The 18,422-nt window shown below is 45.2% G+C and overlaps 1 protein-coding gene across 1 annotated transcript in view; it reads right to left on the bottom strand.

The window, feature by feature from the left end:
- LOC149370725 (uncharacterized) overlaps positions 1-18,422 on the bottom strand; it is a 100,630-nt gene that overhangs the window by 19,790 nt on the left and 62,418 nt on the right. Inside the window, exon 6 of the mRNA XM_089562930.1 lies at positions 841-934. Within this exon, the coding sequence (XP_089419056.1) occupies positions 841-934 (94 nt within the window). The remainder of the gene's footprint in view (positions 1-840; positions 935-18,422) is intronic.

The following is an 18,422-nucleotide window of genomic DNA, read 5'->3' as shown; positions in this document are numbered from 1 at the left end:
GAGTAGCAGGCCAGGGCTATGTCACCACCGGCCGACCTGTCCACCTTTTCCTCATTAAAATTCCTTTCTCTCTCTCTCCGAAAAAGGCTCGGCGCTGCGGTGAACTTCGTCAAAATGGTTGGGCGCCACTTATTTCTATCTTGTCGTGAAGCGCCGTAAGTCGTGCCTTGCGCCACTATTGCAACTGCGCATCCGCAGACGGTGCCGACGCGGAAGGTGTGCCTCTAGACATACAGATAATTATCAGCGTTCCATTAGTATCGGGTGGTGACAAGTGTCGCCCAGACAGTAATCTCAGCGTGATCAGTATTTTCGGATTCATTGCCAGTTTTCGTCTCATAGCGAAACTGCGTTCGACATTCTCCACCAACCCTCCTGTCTGCTCTACTTATTTCTACGTTTTGAAAATTGGGCATGCCCTGGCTGTTCGAAAGCCCCAGCGCTTCGCGGATTATTGCGGCGGCATAATAAACTGAAGGCTGGAGGGTCATACCATGCACAAGAATATGTTCCGTCGTCTCCCTGTCTTGCATGGAGCGACAGCAAACGTCATCTGTATTTTAAAATTTTTGTCGTTAATAATTCGCCCACAAGCACCCAGCCCTATCATCGAAAAATAAACCACTCCCTTTGGAATGCACCATGATCACCATCCCTTGTTCGGCGCCTGGTTCGGACGATATTGGTGCTAATTTGACAAGAATGGGAACCAGAAGCACTTCGAGCTTATTAACGCCGGAATAGAATGTGGACTCTTGGTGCGCGTCCTTTTTTAATTATCAACGAACACTACCGGGATGCTGCCATCACGTGACTATGTACTGCCATCAAGAAACTCACCGGTCTGCTTTAGATCTTCTTCCTTTCCTTGCCGGGTGCCATCGCAGAATTGCGCAGTGTTTTGGGCTTTCGTAGCCAAGGCTTTGTTCCACGCCTGCGCAGTGAGAGGAGCACAAAAAGAGCAACGTAAGGACAAGTAATAACGAAGCCAAGTGAATACGAAACGGCTGAACGAGACTACTAGCATGGCAAGCAAAGGCTGCAGCCTTTGGAAGACAGCTGCTGCTGCGCCCTTCGCTTCGTATGCACCGCTCGCGAGCGCCTGATTATTTACTCACGAATTTGCACTACTTGACCGCGGCTCTCCTGGTCTTGCAGACGCACTGTAAGCACGACCGTGACTAAACCTGTTACTACTTCTGAGTCGTTAGTCGTCGTCAGTACTCTGAGCCGCCTGTCGTCGTAAAGAAGTCCGCTCTCCTCTCGAGTGAAGTGCGGTTTCTGATGTGGTGCTTTCTCTGTAAGGCGCGACTTAAAGCAGCAAGAGCGGTGTCAGATCATTCGCAGCAGGGTAAAAGAATTGAAGTGAACACTTAAGCCTGCAATAAGGGTATGAGGCGACAGCGTAAAATTTAATTCCCATATATGCAGAAGGTCACTCTCTACATTCACACATACCTAGGACTCGTCACACCCCTCCCTGATGCAGTGGTGCAGCGGTTAAGAGATGCGCCACTGAGGTGTTCTTATGGGTAGGCGGTATGAGGTCCATGTTGCTCCTCACGAGTGGCCAATCACTAATTTATCAGCTACCTGCAACGGTGCCCTGTTTGTTCACTATCCTGTGGACACGTTGCCATGAAGCCGCAAGGTCACGTGACCTAGGTGTCCCTACTACTTCCTAGGTTCTCTCTGGGAGCTTTTTGCCAGAGTCAGGCTCGTGATTTTGCGCTCCTAACACCTAGATCGCCGACGCCATATTTTCTGGGTAACGGAGCATTAAGGCTATCACGTTAACATCACAATACGCCAGCAAGGGGGAAATCGAGTGGGATGAACGGTATTTCTTTCCTGTTCTGATGACATTAAATGCGGCGTGAGAGCAGGCCCAACGTTTTCAGTTCGCACGTTCTCCACGTTGTCACATTCCTTATCGTAGCCGAGATCTTTCTCTCCGATTGCCTTACTGTGCGTTAGGAACAACAATAACAACAAAGTGAGTAAAAAAAGTACAAAGGCAAGGAGTCAGCATGCGTCCTACTTGTTAAACCGCAGCGGACTGCACGTTAACCTACCAGAAAGTTCATGGCGGCAGCCTTCGGAAATTTCTCCACCTTGCCGGTAGCAATCATCGACCGGAATTGATTGTGCTGCTGGAGGAACGCTTCCTGTTCATCTGGTGTGAACCCGTCGGCGAGAATTGTGCAGTCATCGCTGGAAGCCCGTGGTGCTAGGATGGTCAGGAGGTCTTTGAACGCGGGAACATGGAGAGCCTCCACTGGTTCCGCGTTGTTGGCAGCCGTCACCAACGCCAGGAGCACAGGCCAGGTCGCATCCATGACCTCCAAGCTCTTGCTTCTTCTTCTCAAGCATATCGCGCCGCGCGCATGCTGCACGATCTTTGTTTTCTTCCTCTCTGGCTCCTACATGTATTCGCCTCTTGAACATGGGGGCGCGAGACCGGATTCTGAGTCTGGCAACCGCGTTTCTGTACAGGCTGAAAGCAAAAAAAAAGTGCCAGTGTATTTTACGATGTCAGTGTGCGTTGACGAACTCCATACGGTCGAAATTTATCTCGAATATCATAACAGATTCACAAGCGACATCTATAACTTGAAAGTGAGTGTCTCAACTATTTAACTGAGTAAAGAAAAACACAGAATTACTGAAGCACAACGCCTCGACACGAGACCCTGCGAGGTAACAATGGCGCACATTGCGCCGCTCGAGCATTGGCAGGCCGGGCACTCTGAGAGGGGCACTTAAATGATAGCCAAGGGCAAATCACATTCCATGGTACATTACATGTTAGCGAGAGGGAAATATCCGCAGCCAGATGGATCGTTGTGAAACAATAATCACACTAAAACGCTTGTAGACGTGCTATTGCTTCAGCGTCAATAACAACAACTACCCACACATTACTTTAATGGACAAGACACATCCACTGGTGTGAGCAGGTGCTGTCCAACTCCAACCTCGACGGCCAGATGCTCTTGGTCATTGGGGCCCGAGCGACGGCGACCTCCAATGGAGTCTTCCAGGGATGACTCCACTCATGCTCCATCTGAAATATTGTCCGTCAAAATAAGCCACGAGGCTCTTTTAGGGGACAGTTCTACTCAACTCAAAAGTCGATCACCATTTTGTGTTGGATTTGACCTCGGCATAGCAAAAGATTGATAGATTGATATCGGTCGACCTGGACCAAACTCAATGGCATATGTGACCGTGCCCAGCACGATGGTGCACTCCAAATTTAGCCCGGCAAAATTCCGAGATTTTATTTGGCCAATTTGGACCAAAATACATGTCCGGCTACAACTGAGCGTGGCCCACGCGCTAGCGAGGTCCAGATTTAGCCCGGACCACTATCAAAATACTATCGCTTCATCATTGCTATCGCTTCAGACTTCAACGATTGTGTGTGCCTCGCAGCCGATTTTGGACATTGTGCGGTGCCAGTCAACCCACCATGGTTTTACAGCCCGTGCCACTACACTCTACAAAAGGTATTCATCGCTGGTTATTCAAGTCACTGCTTTCATGCCGAGGAATTGTCTGCTGTGCATGATTCGTCTACGCTGGATACTGGTTCCTTCACCAAGCTTTCACCTGTGCTAACCACGGTCGACTTCAACGATTGTGTGTGCCTCGCAGCCGATTTTGGACATTGTGCGGTGCCAGTCAACCCACCATGGTTTTACAGCCCGTGCCACTACACTCTACAAAAGGTGGGAATCGTCACTTCATCGTTGGGGCGTGGAACCGGCGATACCGAAATGGCGTTGCCGCTCACGCATTTACTGCTTTTCACGCAGGTTAGTGACACATATTTCAATATATGTTTAGTGTATGCTTTGCCGGTTCCACCCCCTGTATTGTATGCATGCGTTTCTTCTCATTCTGTAGCACACAGACCCATGTTACGCAGAAGGTGTCGTTTTTCTTTATTTCGAAGAGCTGCGTTTTACCTTTTGCTTCTGGTTTTGTGCGGCGACATAGAAGTTAACCCAGGACCTAGCGATACAATCCTGCAGCAGCTTTTGCAAAGCCAGACAGAAATTAAGGAAAAACTTGCAACTATCGAGAGTTATCAGGACGAAAACAAAACAGCTATGTCGGATCTGAATGCCCGTATGGCCAATTTAGAAGCAAAGATTGCAGCTCTTGAGGAAATGAGGGCCGCTGTCGAGGACTGTAGGGCGAGTAGTGAAAGACAGCGTTCCGAGTGGCAGACTCTGATGAAGAAAGTGGACGATCTTGAAAATCGATCTCGACGGTGCAATCTGCTCTTTTATGGAATTAAGGACGAGAATGAACGCGAGTCACAACCAATTTCTGAAAAACTTGTCCTAGATTTGTGTAGATCTACTCTGGGAATAGACCCCAGAATCGAAAGAGCCCATCGCCTCGGACGGTTCCGTTCAGAAGGAACTCGCCCAATAATTGTTAATTTTAGTTCATTCAAAGAGAAAGAGGCTGTTCTGTCAAATGCGAAGAAATTGAAAGGAAGTTCTACTAGCATTTCAGAGGACTTCTCTGAACCAGTACGAAACAAGAGGAAAATGCTATGGGACTACGCCAAACCTCGCAAGGGACCCAATGGCAAAGCACATCTGAAATACGATGTCCTTTACTTGAATAATGTCAAGTACATTTACGACGAATCTCAGGGGCAGGTAGTTCGAGCCTCTTGACAAGTTAAGCCGGATCACTCTGTTTTGTCGATTCTAGTACTAAACTGCAGAAGTATTAAGAATAAAGTGGACAAGCTACATGGTCTAATTGACATGGCGAGACCTTCCGTTGTGATCGGATGTGAATCATGGCTGGATGGGGATGTTAGCGATAGCGAAGTTTTTCCGAGTAACTATATCAGCTATCGAAAAGATCGAGACAGGCACGGAGGAGGCGTATTTATACTGGTGGACGTCTTAGTTAGTTCTCGTAAGATGGAAATTGATGTTGGGACATGTGAGGCAGTGTGGGCTCAAATTAGACTTTTAAATGGTAAATTACTATCAGTTTGCTCGTTTTACAGGCCACCTGGAAATCAGCTTGAACCCATCAGCGACCTAACTGATATGATTGAAACTGTTAAAACTGACTGTTTAGTTGTTGGAGGTGACTTTAACATTCCTGAATTAGACTGGAGCTCAGGATGTCTTCCGTCTAGAGCCAATTCCGCAGTAGGCAAAGAATTGTTAAATCTGTGCAATTCATTCAGCTTATCTCAATTAGTGCTGCAGCCAACCCGTGGCAACAATGTTTTGGATTTATTATTCACTAACCAACCATCGGCAGCTTGTTCTACCCTTGTAGTGCCCGGTATCAGTGATCACAGTTGTGTTTTAGCGGAAATGAACTTTCAGTATGTTAAACTTGAAGACTGTGGCAATCGGCGCATTTACAGTTACCGAAAGGCAAATTTCCCCGAGATAGCCTGGGCACTTGAATCCTATGTCGATGTGTACGAAACATTGTCTGATTCACTCAGCGTTGATGAGCTGTGGCGCACACTGACAGCCAAACTTTTTGATTTGCGTGAGCAGCATGTGCCGTCATGGGTGATGACGAAACGTCGCAGCAAAAGCAAGCCATGGTTCACAAAAGCGCTGCGCAGAGTCGTTGAAAAGAGGCAACAACTATATGCGCGCTTCAAAAGAAATCCGTCGGAAGATAACATGGATCAGTTAAAAAAGATTGCAAAGGATATGAATGCTTCGGTCAAAGAGGCTAAATTTACCTACTTTCAGTCTTTCGACATGCGTATCCAGGATCGCCCTAAAGAATTTTGGCAGTACATAAAAAAAAAACAGAAAGGATGAATTGTCTATCCCGCCACTCGATCACAACGGAAGTATCGTTCATGATAATCTGGAGAAAGCCAAGTGCTTTAACACGTTTTTCAGCTCAGTTTTTTCTGCTGAGGACAGCAATAGCCCTGCCGATTTTCGCCTTGCCTTGAACTGTACGGAACCCATGGAGAACATTGAATTTGATCAGCGAGGAATTGTGTCGCTCTTAGAACGCTTAAAAGATAACAGTGCCACCGGTCCGGATGGCTTACCCACGATCCTGCTCTCTTCTTGCGCTTTTGCGTTGTCAAGGTACCTTCAAATTCTTTTCACAAAGTCATTACAGGAAGGCTCCTTGCCTGATGAATGGAGGCTTGCTAATGTTGTACCTATACATAAATCGGGACCTAGGAATGTTGTTTCAAATTATCGACCAGTGTCCTTGACCAGTGTATTATGCAAAGTTTTAGAGCATGTGTTTTATACTAGTATTATGAATCATCTTAGCATACATTCATTATTAAATACTAATCAACATGGCTTTCGCAGTGGTTACTCGTGTGTCACCCAGCTTACCGAATTTGTACATGACCTGTCAAGTGCTTTAGATAAGGGATATTCTGTTGACTGTATTTTTCTAGATTTTAAGAAGGCCTTTGACGTTGTATCACATTCCTTATTAATACAAAAATTATACTGGTACAACATAAATGAGAACGTTATTAGGTGGATAAAGGAATATTTGAGCGTTAGGCGTCAATGTGTTGTTGTCAACGGGAAACAATCGCATGAGGTGGCTGTAACATCAGGGGTGCCTCAGGGATCCGTCTTGGGCCCATTACTGTTCATAATTTACATGAATGACATCTTTTCAGGTATTTCTTCATACATGCGTCTTTTTGCGGACGATTGTGTATTGTATAGAATTATTAACGATCAAAGTGACTGCGATGCATTACAACAGGATTTGTGTAAAGTGGCCCAGTGGTGTGAGAACTGGAGAATGCATAAACTTACAAAAATCTGTACATATGTGTTTCACTAAAAAGAAGGTTCCCCATATTTTCACTTATAACATAAATAATAGCAGACTGCTTTCAGTGTTGGAATTTAAATATCTTGGTGTATATTTAACAAGTTCAATGTCTTGGCATCGTCACGTGCATTTCGTTACTGCCAAAGCCTGTCGTGTTTTAGGTTTCCTGCGACGTAACGCTAAACTTTTCCCTTTAAAGACTAAAGAACTGCTGTATAATACAAACGTTAGAAGCATACTTGAGTATGCTTGCACAGTCTGGGATCCGAAAACCTTGCTTGACGTTCAAAAGCTAGAAAGAGTTCAGAATTTGGCCGTTCGTTTTGTTTTCAATAACTATGGGCGATATTTTAGTGTAACGAGCGCGAAAAAATCTTTGGGTTGGGACTCACTTCAAAAACGTAGGAAAGTACTGCGTTTAAAATTATTTCATAATATATTTCATTCTAGAACTGGAATAGACAGAACCAAATATATAGCCAACCCTGATTACGTGTCTTTACGTAGAGATCATTCACTTAAAGTTAAAGAATACAGGTGCCGGACTGACCTTTTTAAAATGTCTTTTTTCCCCAAAACGGTTTCGGAATGGAACAAGCTGCCTGAGGAAGTAGTGTCCATATTATCAAATGATTCATTTTCTTCCATGCTATGACATTTTTTTGTGTATAATAATTCCGTGTTCTTTCTATCTCATTGTTATCTTTTTTTTTTGTAACCACCTGCACGCGGTGGCATTTGTGTACTTTTTCTTCTACCCCCCCCCCCCCCCCCCCCCACTGTAATGCCAGCCAATGGCGCTGTGGGTATGATGATAAATAAATAAATAAACAACTTTGGGTAAACCCTGCCTAACTTTTTCCTTTCATTCCTTAATTCCACTCATCTGTCTAACGGTGTGGTTTAGGTATCCGGTGAAAATTGGGATGTCTTTATTTTCATCACAAGCAGCTATTTTTTTAGGCAACACATATGACCAGCGCCCGCCAGCTAATATGTCCAGGTGGCGTGAGCATTGCGATACCGGTATACTGTGCCGTTCCTTTGGTCAGAACTAATTTTAGAGTGATTGATCTATTCCTATCATGACACCCCTCCGGCGAGTTTCCGCGTGTAACCTCCGGCTCCGCAGTTTGACCTCTAAAGAGACACAAATTTTTCTAGTTACGTACGCCGGGCCTGTCAGCTTACGTCCCCGTCTCTCTTCACTGATATACCCCCATAGCGAGTTGGGGAGCAGCGCCTGCCGGAATAGGCCACATCCCATACAGGGCTGTCAACATTTTAAAACTTGCGAGAACAAGGGTTTTTCAACCCACCTCACCATTGTATGGGCCCCAGCACATGTAGGCATTGAGGGGAATGAGGCAGCTGATTCTGCCGCACGCGCGCTCACTCACCGGGCATCGCCTCACCAACAACCAGCACAGGACGGGGAACTCACACCTGCCATTACTTTGTGAGATTACCCTGCTATACCAAAATTTGCACGGCCACTACCACACTCCCAGTAAAGGCCTCAAAAAGGCAGAGGAGCGCTGACTTCCGGCAGTACTAAATCATTTCAATCCGGCATTCTCGGGGTAGTGCCCTCATTGTGGGGAGGTGTTGGCGGACGCTTATCACATGGTGTAGGCTTACCCCTCAAATTCTTCTTCCCCACCCCACATGAACCCTATCCGAGAGGACTCGGAGGCTGCTCTCCTCGGTTGCTCCGACCTCCAGGCCCAACAAGCCCTGGTGGCTCCAGCCCCGGGCCGCCGCGGTAGCCAGTCCGAACCCCGCCTGAATTTGTAAGGGCCCTTCAAGATCTGACCCGAAACCCTTTCTGTACATAGCCCATTAAAGGCTTACGACCACCACCGCCTTACAGCTGCTGTGTAGAGGAGGAGTGAAGAGGGTAGCCACGCACCCCGCGCGCAACCACAGAGAGGAGGAGGAGGAGGGTAGCGGCGTCCCAGGAGATGGGCACGCCGCCCCGGACAGGTGGATGACGGTAGTTGTCACACTGTGCATGCGCGCGCCGCTATGGAGAACTCCAGCAGATGTGCCTCTGTAGCCGTTGCCGCGTTGTGGAGAGGAGGAAACGAGATATCCCAGGTGTGCTGTCTACTCCCTTCGTGACGTCACACACACTGAACGAGCTCGAAGCGTCAGTCTCGCCTTAATCACGCGTTCCATAAGCTCGCTCTAAACGAAGTTAGGAAAATGGGTCTGAGATTTTCTAGTTTGAGGGGATTAGCCGGTTTAGGGATTAACAGAACAACCTATGGCCGCACTAGGTCTTCGTGTTCCGACCAGGCTTGTGCACGCAGCACGTGCGGTAAGATGCACAACAAAATTTTTAGTTTATCTTCTACTGCTATAACCGCTACACGCGTTTATTGAGGTGGGATTCGTTTTGGAGTATAGTGGCCATGAAATATCCGAAACTATTCTCACCAATATTTAGAAGCGAGTCAGCTGTTGAATCAGGATGCGTAATCTTTTGATAATGGTCCCTCTGGTTTTCTTCGAGTGTATCTATCCTTCTACCCTGGTCTCTTTGAAAATCAGTAGGTTTTTCAGAGTAAAATAATGGGAGAAAATGGGCATGCCTTGTTCTGAAGTTCTTGGGCTTATCCACAATCCCTTGTACGAAACAAACTTTTCTTCATGACCAGCCTAACTGCTTCTAGCCCAGCACAGAGGCCTGACTGTATGCCTCCAATTAACCTGGTCATTTGCCATCCGTGATCGCCTTATCCCGCAAGCTTCCTGTCATCCCCCACCTGACTTTCTGCCACTTCTGCCACGCTTGTCTTCTCTTGGAATCTGCTCCGTTAGCCTTAAGAGCTAGCGGTATTATTGCCTTTCATTTACATGCTATGGTCATGCTTCTTGATTTCAAATAGGAAATTAAATGGCGTTTGCTCCCTGACTGACTCTGCTCTCTTCCTGTCGCTTAAGGTTACACCTGTCATTCTCCTTTTCACGGCAGGCTGCGTTGCCCTCAATTTGTGTTCCACCTTTTCATTAGTTTGCACATCTCTGTCCAGTACGTGTAGCGGTAAAATTCGGCTCTTAATATTTTCTCTTCATAGATGCTTGTAAGCTGCCATTAATGTAAGAGAGTACAGGTTAAATGTGTTCCATCCCCTCACTCCTTTCCCCCCGTGTAGGGTAGCAAACCGATTATTCTTCCGGTTAACCTCCCTGGCTTTCCTCTTCTACCTCCTCTCCTCCTCCAATTCTTATTCTTGCAGTTATAACACTCCCGAGGTTCGATCTGCGCTCAGTAACTGTTGGAATTAGAAGTGTTCCCTTACCGGTTCGAACAATCCGTTGCATATAACAAACGTGTGTTCCTTCCAGGGTTCAGTACTAGTTTGGTTATCTGCATATTAGTTCCTATGTACACCATTCTCCTCTGCATGTCTAGGTCCTTTATTATGCTTTGCAATTCATCCCCTGAGTTCCATAACGATGTGTTCAGCGAATCATAGACCACTAAGTGGGTATACATTACATTTCATCCCTAGCTCTTCCCAGTCGAGTTTTCTGAATACCTACTACACACAACAGACTTAGATTGTATGTAGACAGCACCTGAGAGATGGTGTGTGCTTGCCTCAGTCCTTTCCTCTCCGGTATGTAGTCACTTTCCCTGTGAAGAACAATGGTCGCTGGGTGATCAATATGGATATCTTGCAGAACCATTGCATACGCTTCTTATACACCCTGATTAAGCAATTTCTACGCAATGCCTACATGATAGAGGAGGTTTCGACCGGGTCAATTGCTTTTCCGTAGTCAGTGCATGAAGGCTATGAATAGAGGATGGTTACAATGTGCTGTTTTAACTATAACCTTACTAATGGCTTGAATAGCGTTCTTGATCGAGTAACCTTCCCGAAAGTGAACCTGGTCCCTTTCTTGACTGAAGTAAGGTTGATCTAATTTCGTTTCCAGTCACCTGACTAAATAAATTTTGAACAACGAACAGCAGTCTGCTCGGTCTATCAGTTGTTTAGCCCTCGATGCCCTCTTTTTATAGATTAGGATAATGTTAGCGTCTTCCCGAGGTTGCATTACAATAGAGGTCATGAGGCACCGCGTACACTAGATGGCAACTCATTTTGGCACAGTTTCCCCATCGTCCTTCAACAAATCTGGAGTTACCTGAGCATCGCCAGCTGTTTTTCAGTTTCTATTTCTCCAAGGGTTTTCGTTACTACCTTCTTCAATACCGACCAGACGCCCAATTCTTCTACAAGTCTGGCTTAACCATTAGCACACAACTGACATTTTCGGCTATTGTACAGACATGTGTAGAGTTCTTCGCCAAATTTAATAATGTTTTCTACAATTGTAGCGATTTTGCTTATTGCTCGCCTTCTGTCTGAGCGCGTACATTGGAATTTTCCAGAATAATTTTTTTTCACCACTTTCATGCTACCTCACTTACCTAGAGCAGCTCGATTTCTCCCCATTGGCATATCTGCTGCCATTTACTGTCCGCCTATTGGTTAGTTTTTACAGTCCTGCCAGATCTTTCTATGCATGGGGTTAGAAGCATGACAACTGGAATTCTGTCTCCAGAAAGAGATTGTCAGTGTCCTGACTAGCTACACACAACCTTCCTTCCATTCCGCACTCTAATATCATTTCAGAGGCTATCTTTCATCTTCCGATCATTGAGGTCATCGTCCATCGTTAAAACGGAATCTCGTCTCCAGACAGATTCTGTTTTTCTATTAACCTCTTGCGGCTTGCTGGCTGCTGGGCCTAAATCTTAGTAGTTTCTTCCATTCTGTACTATAGTCGTCCAATTAGCGACGTTGCTATCCTATCGGCACTATATATTATGTTTCTGAGCAGCTCCTCATTCTTGTCAATGCCAAAGTGCGAGCATGATATGAACCCTTAGCGAAAACTAACACGTTTGGAATATACGGTGTGCTATTTAAATTGTATTTCAAACCTATTTTGTATTGATGAATGCACTAAAAATATGTACGAAATAGGTTCCTCAAATTTCATGCTTCGTATTCGAAATATATTCTTAAAATATGCCAAAAATACCTCACTTAAAGCATACTTCCAGCACTTTTCAAATACGTGAAAAAATATGTATGTAGTTTAGCATCTTTTTAATGTATTAAAAGTGTACTTTCGTAAATATAAAATGAATTCATCAGAAGTATACTTCAATTCTAACAAACCGGCAGTCCTTTTAAACGTATTTTCAGCGCACTTCTAGCTGCCGTTGAACAGTCGAGAGCTCGAAATCGCGTTTCGGGAAATGGCATTTGCGCGTTGTCAATGTATTTGAAGTTTAATTCCGTAAATAAGCAATTAATTCGTCCAAAGGATACTTAAATTCTAGCAAATTTGCAGCGCACTTCAAGCGGCCTCTGAACCTAATGCTCGAAATCGAGTTTCAGGAAATCGCATTTTGGTGTTTGCAATGTATTTAAAGTGTACTTTCGTAAATACGCAATTAATCCGTCCAAAGTGTACTTATATTCTAAGAAATGGCCAGTTCAAGTAAACATATTTGCAAGCCAAGTATGGTACTTGTCGAAGCATTTGTTTCCTGCGGCACTTTTATCATGACTTGCTGTGTGTAGGTATCTTTGCCGGATCCCATTCCGTCTTATATTCTCATACACCTCTGGATTGATGATAACTAGGCATGTACAATTTTTTCTACAGTTGAAGCATTGTCCCGTCGCATTTTCTGAAGCCGACCAGACTACCTTTTTTAAGCCGAAGTGTATATATTTTGAATGTAATAAATGTATACTTCTAAAGTAGGATACAACTTAAGAAGGCAGCGGCTTGTCCCCGTCAAAGCACCCCCTTCCAGCCAATGGCGTCGGCCGATTCTCATTGTCCTGCTAGCCTGACAATAATGCAGGGAGTGGCAGATCAAAGGGGATAGTCCCCTCCCTCCATAGTCAGGGATAGACCCCTCTCTCCATTGTGGCACCACTCCCTGCACTGTCACCCTAGCAGGGTCATGAGAATTGGCCGACGCCATTGGCTGGGAGGGGGGGTCCTTTGACGGGGAAAAGCCGCTGCCTTCTTAAGTTGTATCCGACTATAGTCTATTTCAATGTATATTTTTACTATATTTTAATGCCTTATAAATATGCTAAGCGGGCAGAATGTACTTTTCACGTATTTTTAAGCACGTTAAAAATATTATTCCTAGTATACTTAGGAAGAATTTGTATTGCATTGTAAGCATAGGGACAAAAATGCGAAATAAGCATGAAATTAACACAATATGTTTGAAATACATTTTTAGCACATTCTCTTTTTCGCCAAGGGAAAGCTATTTCTTTTGTAGTCTCGGTATTCTGGCTTTTCCAAGGCCAGTTCCGGGTCTTCCGTTTGAGGCAGAAAGTATTCATAAACATTGATATATTTAATTTTATAAATTCTACTAATATATATGGTTATTCTATATATATGGTTATTCTTAGAACATGTGCTGTAGTCTTCCAGTGCCTTGTCGAGTAGCTGCTTCTTTCCTACCTTGGCATTGAAGTCACCCATCAGGATAGTGTACTGAGCTTTTTTTGCTACTCATTACCGATTGCACGTCTGCACTGAGCCTTTTGATAATCTCGTCTTCAGGACTGGACGTATATGGGGAGTTTATACAAGCTTCAATTTGTCCATGTTAGTAACCTCTATTCCTATAAATTCTACCATCTTTCTAACTCTCTAAATTCCTTACTGTTTCAAGCTATACTCTTGTATATCAAGAATCCCACATACCACAAAAGAATGCACCACTGTGCTAGGAGTGGTATGAGGACTCCCAGGGATCTATGAATGTAAAGTTGAGAATTACCTCACGCAGACCATCGGTGAATACGAATGCAATCTGATGGTGCAGTTAGGGGACGGGAGCGCGGGCCGCGATAGGGCGGAGACTGCGTTCACGAAGTTAGCACCCCGGAATTGGTGCTGCGGCGTCCCGGCTGCTGCTACGTAGAGCCATGCAGAGGTAGAATTTCTAGCTGCGTGGCATCGGGTTACATCACACCGCAGCTAGCGTAGACTGCGTTCGCGATGTGAGCGGGCGGCTTACGCCTTCTCACAGGTAAGCAGTTTTACGTGCCTCTGCCGACCTTAATTTACAAGAAGGGGAACTCTGCTGGCTTCCCCAGAATGCAGTGTCTGGACTACAATCTCCCACTACCTGATTAAAATCTGGGAGTTTTTCTACAAGGCGTTCTAGATCATAAAAACTTACTTTTTGCTTGGGGCTAGAAGTACAGCAAGAATAATGTGGTATTTTTGTAACTAAGAGTCATGTTCGCTGCATTTTCTAATTTGCTTTTATCTTGGATTTGTCGTGCTACGACACCTCTTTTCGCAATTATCGCCACAGGTACCCGAATCCTGCTCGAGTTTTTTCGATTGCAGCAAAAGGCAATACGAATTTTCATACGCATTTGCGTGTTGCAGGCAGTGGTAACTGGCGACAATGCAGCTAAATTGTCTTTTTGATCCCTGCATGTCTTTGATAGGCCGCTACAGCTTCAGTTGATTACGAACATCATCTATTGTTTTGGTATGTCTCAGGAGTGGTTGTAGAACCTTTCCTTGGGCCAGTAATTGGGCCCTTTTCATTCTTGACGCGCTGGACTGCGTCTCGCCGCACCTCCAGTGCCAACGACGAGGTGATGGAAAAAGTGTAGATAGGCTCTTCCCATGCTCTGTAGGTCCTCATAGAGAGCACTGTCTCACGAGGTGAAGACTTCTCGTGCGGCGAGGCCTTGCAGCCCTGCGACCTAAATGTATTTAGGTCTTGTTTAGTAGTAGTAGTAAAACAACTTTATTCATCCGAAAAGTGAGGGAAGAGAATCATATGATATGTAGAACTTCTTGCTGGGCGAGTTGGTGCATAGCTTTCTTGGGATGGCGTTGCGCACACGAACAAACGTACACAGGAAGAGGCAGAAGACAGAAAGAGCGCAAACTATCAACTAGATTTATTGCTTTTGCAACAGAATATATATGCAGCATACACACGTGCAAAACAGAATAGGGAGAGGGAAAGAAAGGACAGGGGGGAAGGGGATATCAAGTCAGGCCTGCATAGGTCAGCGAAAGCTACGGATAAAATTCCTTTCCCTATCATATAAGGTGACCGAGGTATCGCTAATACAATCTCTGCCTTTTTCCCTGATGTGGAAAGCTTCTAAAAGTTCGCGGGCTATTTTGCTTTTGCTCTTGCCCAGAATCTTGATGTAATTGAGCATCGGCTCACAACCAGAGCATGAAATGCAATGGGCAGGCAAGTTCGCCCCGTCTCTTTTTCTTACAGATAGAGCATGCTCCCCTGCGCGCTCATTTATGCAGCGTCCAGTTTGGCCGACATACACGCGTCCACACTTGAGCGGGATTTGATACACCACGCCCGTGGCACATTTGACATATTGTTCTGCATGTTTTATTGTACATGCGCTCCGTGGGGCTCCTTCCTCGGCGATCCTGGGGCATAACCCAGCAAGCTTTTTGGGAGCGGAAAAAACCACCGGAACACCATGCCTGTTTGCCACTTTTTTTAAATTGTGGGCGACTTTGTGCATGTAAGGAAGCACCGTCGGCTTCGCACTCCGCAAGCGCTCAAGGTCACAGCTATGCTTGCCTTTCTTTGTCTTCTGGAGAAGGTTCTCGGCTTCCGCTGTGATGAGCGAGCAGGGGAATCCGGCTGAAAGCAGCCTGGTGATCTGATTATGGAAGCTGGAATGCATTTCTTTTAGAAGCTTTCCACATCAGGGAAAAAGGCGGAGATTGTATTAGCGATACCTCGGTCACCTTATATGATAGGGAAAGGAATTTTATCCGTAGCTTTCGCTGACCTATGCAGGCCTGACTTGATATCCCCTTCCCCCCTGTCCTTTCTTTCCCTCTCCCTATTCTGTTTTGCACGTGTGTATGCTGCATATATATTCTGTTGCGAAAGCAATAAATCTAGTTGATAGTTTGCGCTCTTTCTGTCTTCTGCCTCTTCCTGTGTACGTTTGTTCGTGTGCGCAACGCCATCCCAAGAAATCATATGATACTCGGATTAAAGTTTATAGTGGGCTCTCTTTGTGACTAGACATTAGGTCGCTACACTGCACAGGCTTGCAGCGGCCTTTTTGGCCCTGCCCGTCGCACGGTGTTATACCTCCAGGTCCAAGCTGGAAAACGCAGTCTCCCATTGCTCTAGGTTGCGCAGTCGCAAATGCTCCGGGGGTTCGTCCGCGGGACATTAAAAAATAACGTGATTGAGAGTTTTGCTGGTGCCCTGGACATAACACAGTCCGGAATGAATTCGACCGGCACAAATTTGGAATAAATGTACGGATTATTAAAGGTGCCTGTTGGTAACTGTCTCCAGACTACTCCCTGCCTTTTGTCGAGCCAGCGGTGCGGGGGAGGCAATTTAAGTCTACTGTTTCTGTAGTGAAAAGTAAATTTTCATGGTGCAAAAGCCGGACGGAGATCCGAATCGCTCACCACCCGGCCGACGAATTCTCGGGTATATATTGGTCGGCTTTTTCGTTTCCCTCACTGCTAGTGTGAGCTGAAACTGATACCAGTTTAATTGGTCTTAGATTTTGTCGTGGTAATTTCGATAGAACTTTTAATGCTGTATTGCATACACAGCCTTTCGCAAAACTCCGTACTGCTGTTTTAGTCTCGCTTATTATAATTTAGCAGTTGTGTTTTGAGATGGTGGAATGGTGACAGAAAGTATAAATCAAGTCCTCGCCCCGCCAGCTGTACGACACTGCTAATTAAAATGTAACTTAGGTTGGCTACCTCCGAAAAAGTATGCAATCTTAGGTGCTATATTAAAAAGAAGAGAAAACAAGAAGAAAAAATTAGAGATCACTGCGGCGACCCGCATTGGGAGAATGCGAAAGCATTGAACCCTCCTCGGCACTCGTCCCGTGCTTTGCCTCTTTTTACAATTTTCTTTTTTTTCTGAATTAAATGCTGCATTAGCGCAATTATATTATTCTTTAATTTAAAGACAGATTTATTTACCCTGATTATACCTTCTTGTATCTCAATCAACCATTATGGTTTTTCAATTTTGGCATCATGGTTGCTTTCCCGTCCACTTATACATTCCCGTCCAGCGGATTCAACCGTCCGATGATTTTTGCTGGTAATAAATTAATTAATATACGTCAATAAATCTTTTACTTCGATCAATTACCACTCATAAAATATATTTCCATTCATTTCAAACTTTATTTTCAGTCCTGTGCCGACTTTCCCACAATTTTGCTGTGCACGGCTGTTTTCCCGTCCTCTAACTGTATTGACGTTCGCGCTATTTCGACGTTTATTCGACATTTTTTGTTCTAATTAACTAATCAACCTTTCGACATAATTTTTTTGCGTAACATCCTCACATCATCGTATTCCGACTGCAACCACTCGTTTCATGCTACCCCGTTTGAGAACGTCACAATTGTTCCGGAAACGTTTTGGTGACACGATCTCACCAACATAGCCTAGAAATGCTAATAAAATAGAACTAAATAATCTGTCCGTAATAAAAAGACAGATAAGATTTGCAAAGCACTAGGCATCGGCAGAGCCACCAGAAATCCCCCTTTTCCCGTGACGGAGCTAATCGTCACGCATGGCTAGTTGCTGGTGAGCTGAGCACACACATGCTCGGGAAACGGTGGTATCGCAGCTCAGCATATCCATACATCCACTTCCATAGTTCATGTTCTTGCAATGTACCGATGAGAGACTGCTGGTTGCTAGAAGGCATTCTAGATTGGTAGAAGGCTAGCTGGTTTATTTAGATTTTAATTATGAGAGAAAGAGATTGGAAGTTTTTTTTTATCTCATAGGGATTATAGTTTATAACTGCTCCCGAGCATTTGTGTTTCGTTGTTGATACTGTGACTACGGCCTATGTACTCTTTGCTTACTGTTTCGTTACACCTTCAAGTCATAAAGGCCAAACTATCGGCTACACGACACCATTAGAGCGAAAGCTCTTAATGGGAGGCGTTTCTCGAAGGAGCCGTGCCTAGCTGCCCGCCGTCATGCTGTTTCGTGCGAGCGTTACCAGGGACGGTGCTGAGCGAAGACCACGGTGTAAGAATATAACATGGCTAAGACCTAAGCACCTTCACAGGATGACGCAGCGGGTACTCGCATGGTTTAGTGGCGAGAAAAATGTTCACAGACCCGCGACACTCCCCTCTTCATCACTGAATTTAGATGTTTCATGGGTGCCCCTGACTCATGTTACCAGCACTGAAATCTTATCCGTGGTTCTCAGTGCATCAGCCATCACAACGCGGTTATGAAAAGTGTTAAATTAAACGTCTGCGTATTTAGTACAGCTAACTTCGGAGATAATTACAACGTATGCTGAGTCCGAGAGAGAGAGAGAGAGAGAAAAATTCAGGGGGGCACTTTGTTGACCTAAAGTGCGGTGAGGCTAACGCCTTTAGCGGGGTGTTGTTGCTTGTGTCACTGATGTGTGGTTATGATGTTACGCAATTGTTTGTGGATCTTAAATGCTGGAGATACTGCAGGGCGTTTGGGAGGTATCT

The sequence above is a fragment of the Amblyomma mixtum genome, chromosome 1 (assembly GCF_055824585.1).
Source record: "Amblyomma mixtum isolate Tamu chromosome 1, ASM5582458v1, whole genome shotgun sequence".
NCBI classification, from domain to species: domain Eukaryota; kingdom Metazoa; phylum Arthropoda; class Arachnida; order Ixodida; family Ixodidae; genus Amblyomma; species Amblyomma mixtum.
This window is presented reverse-complemented; position numbering and strand designations above follow the sequence as displayed.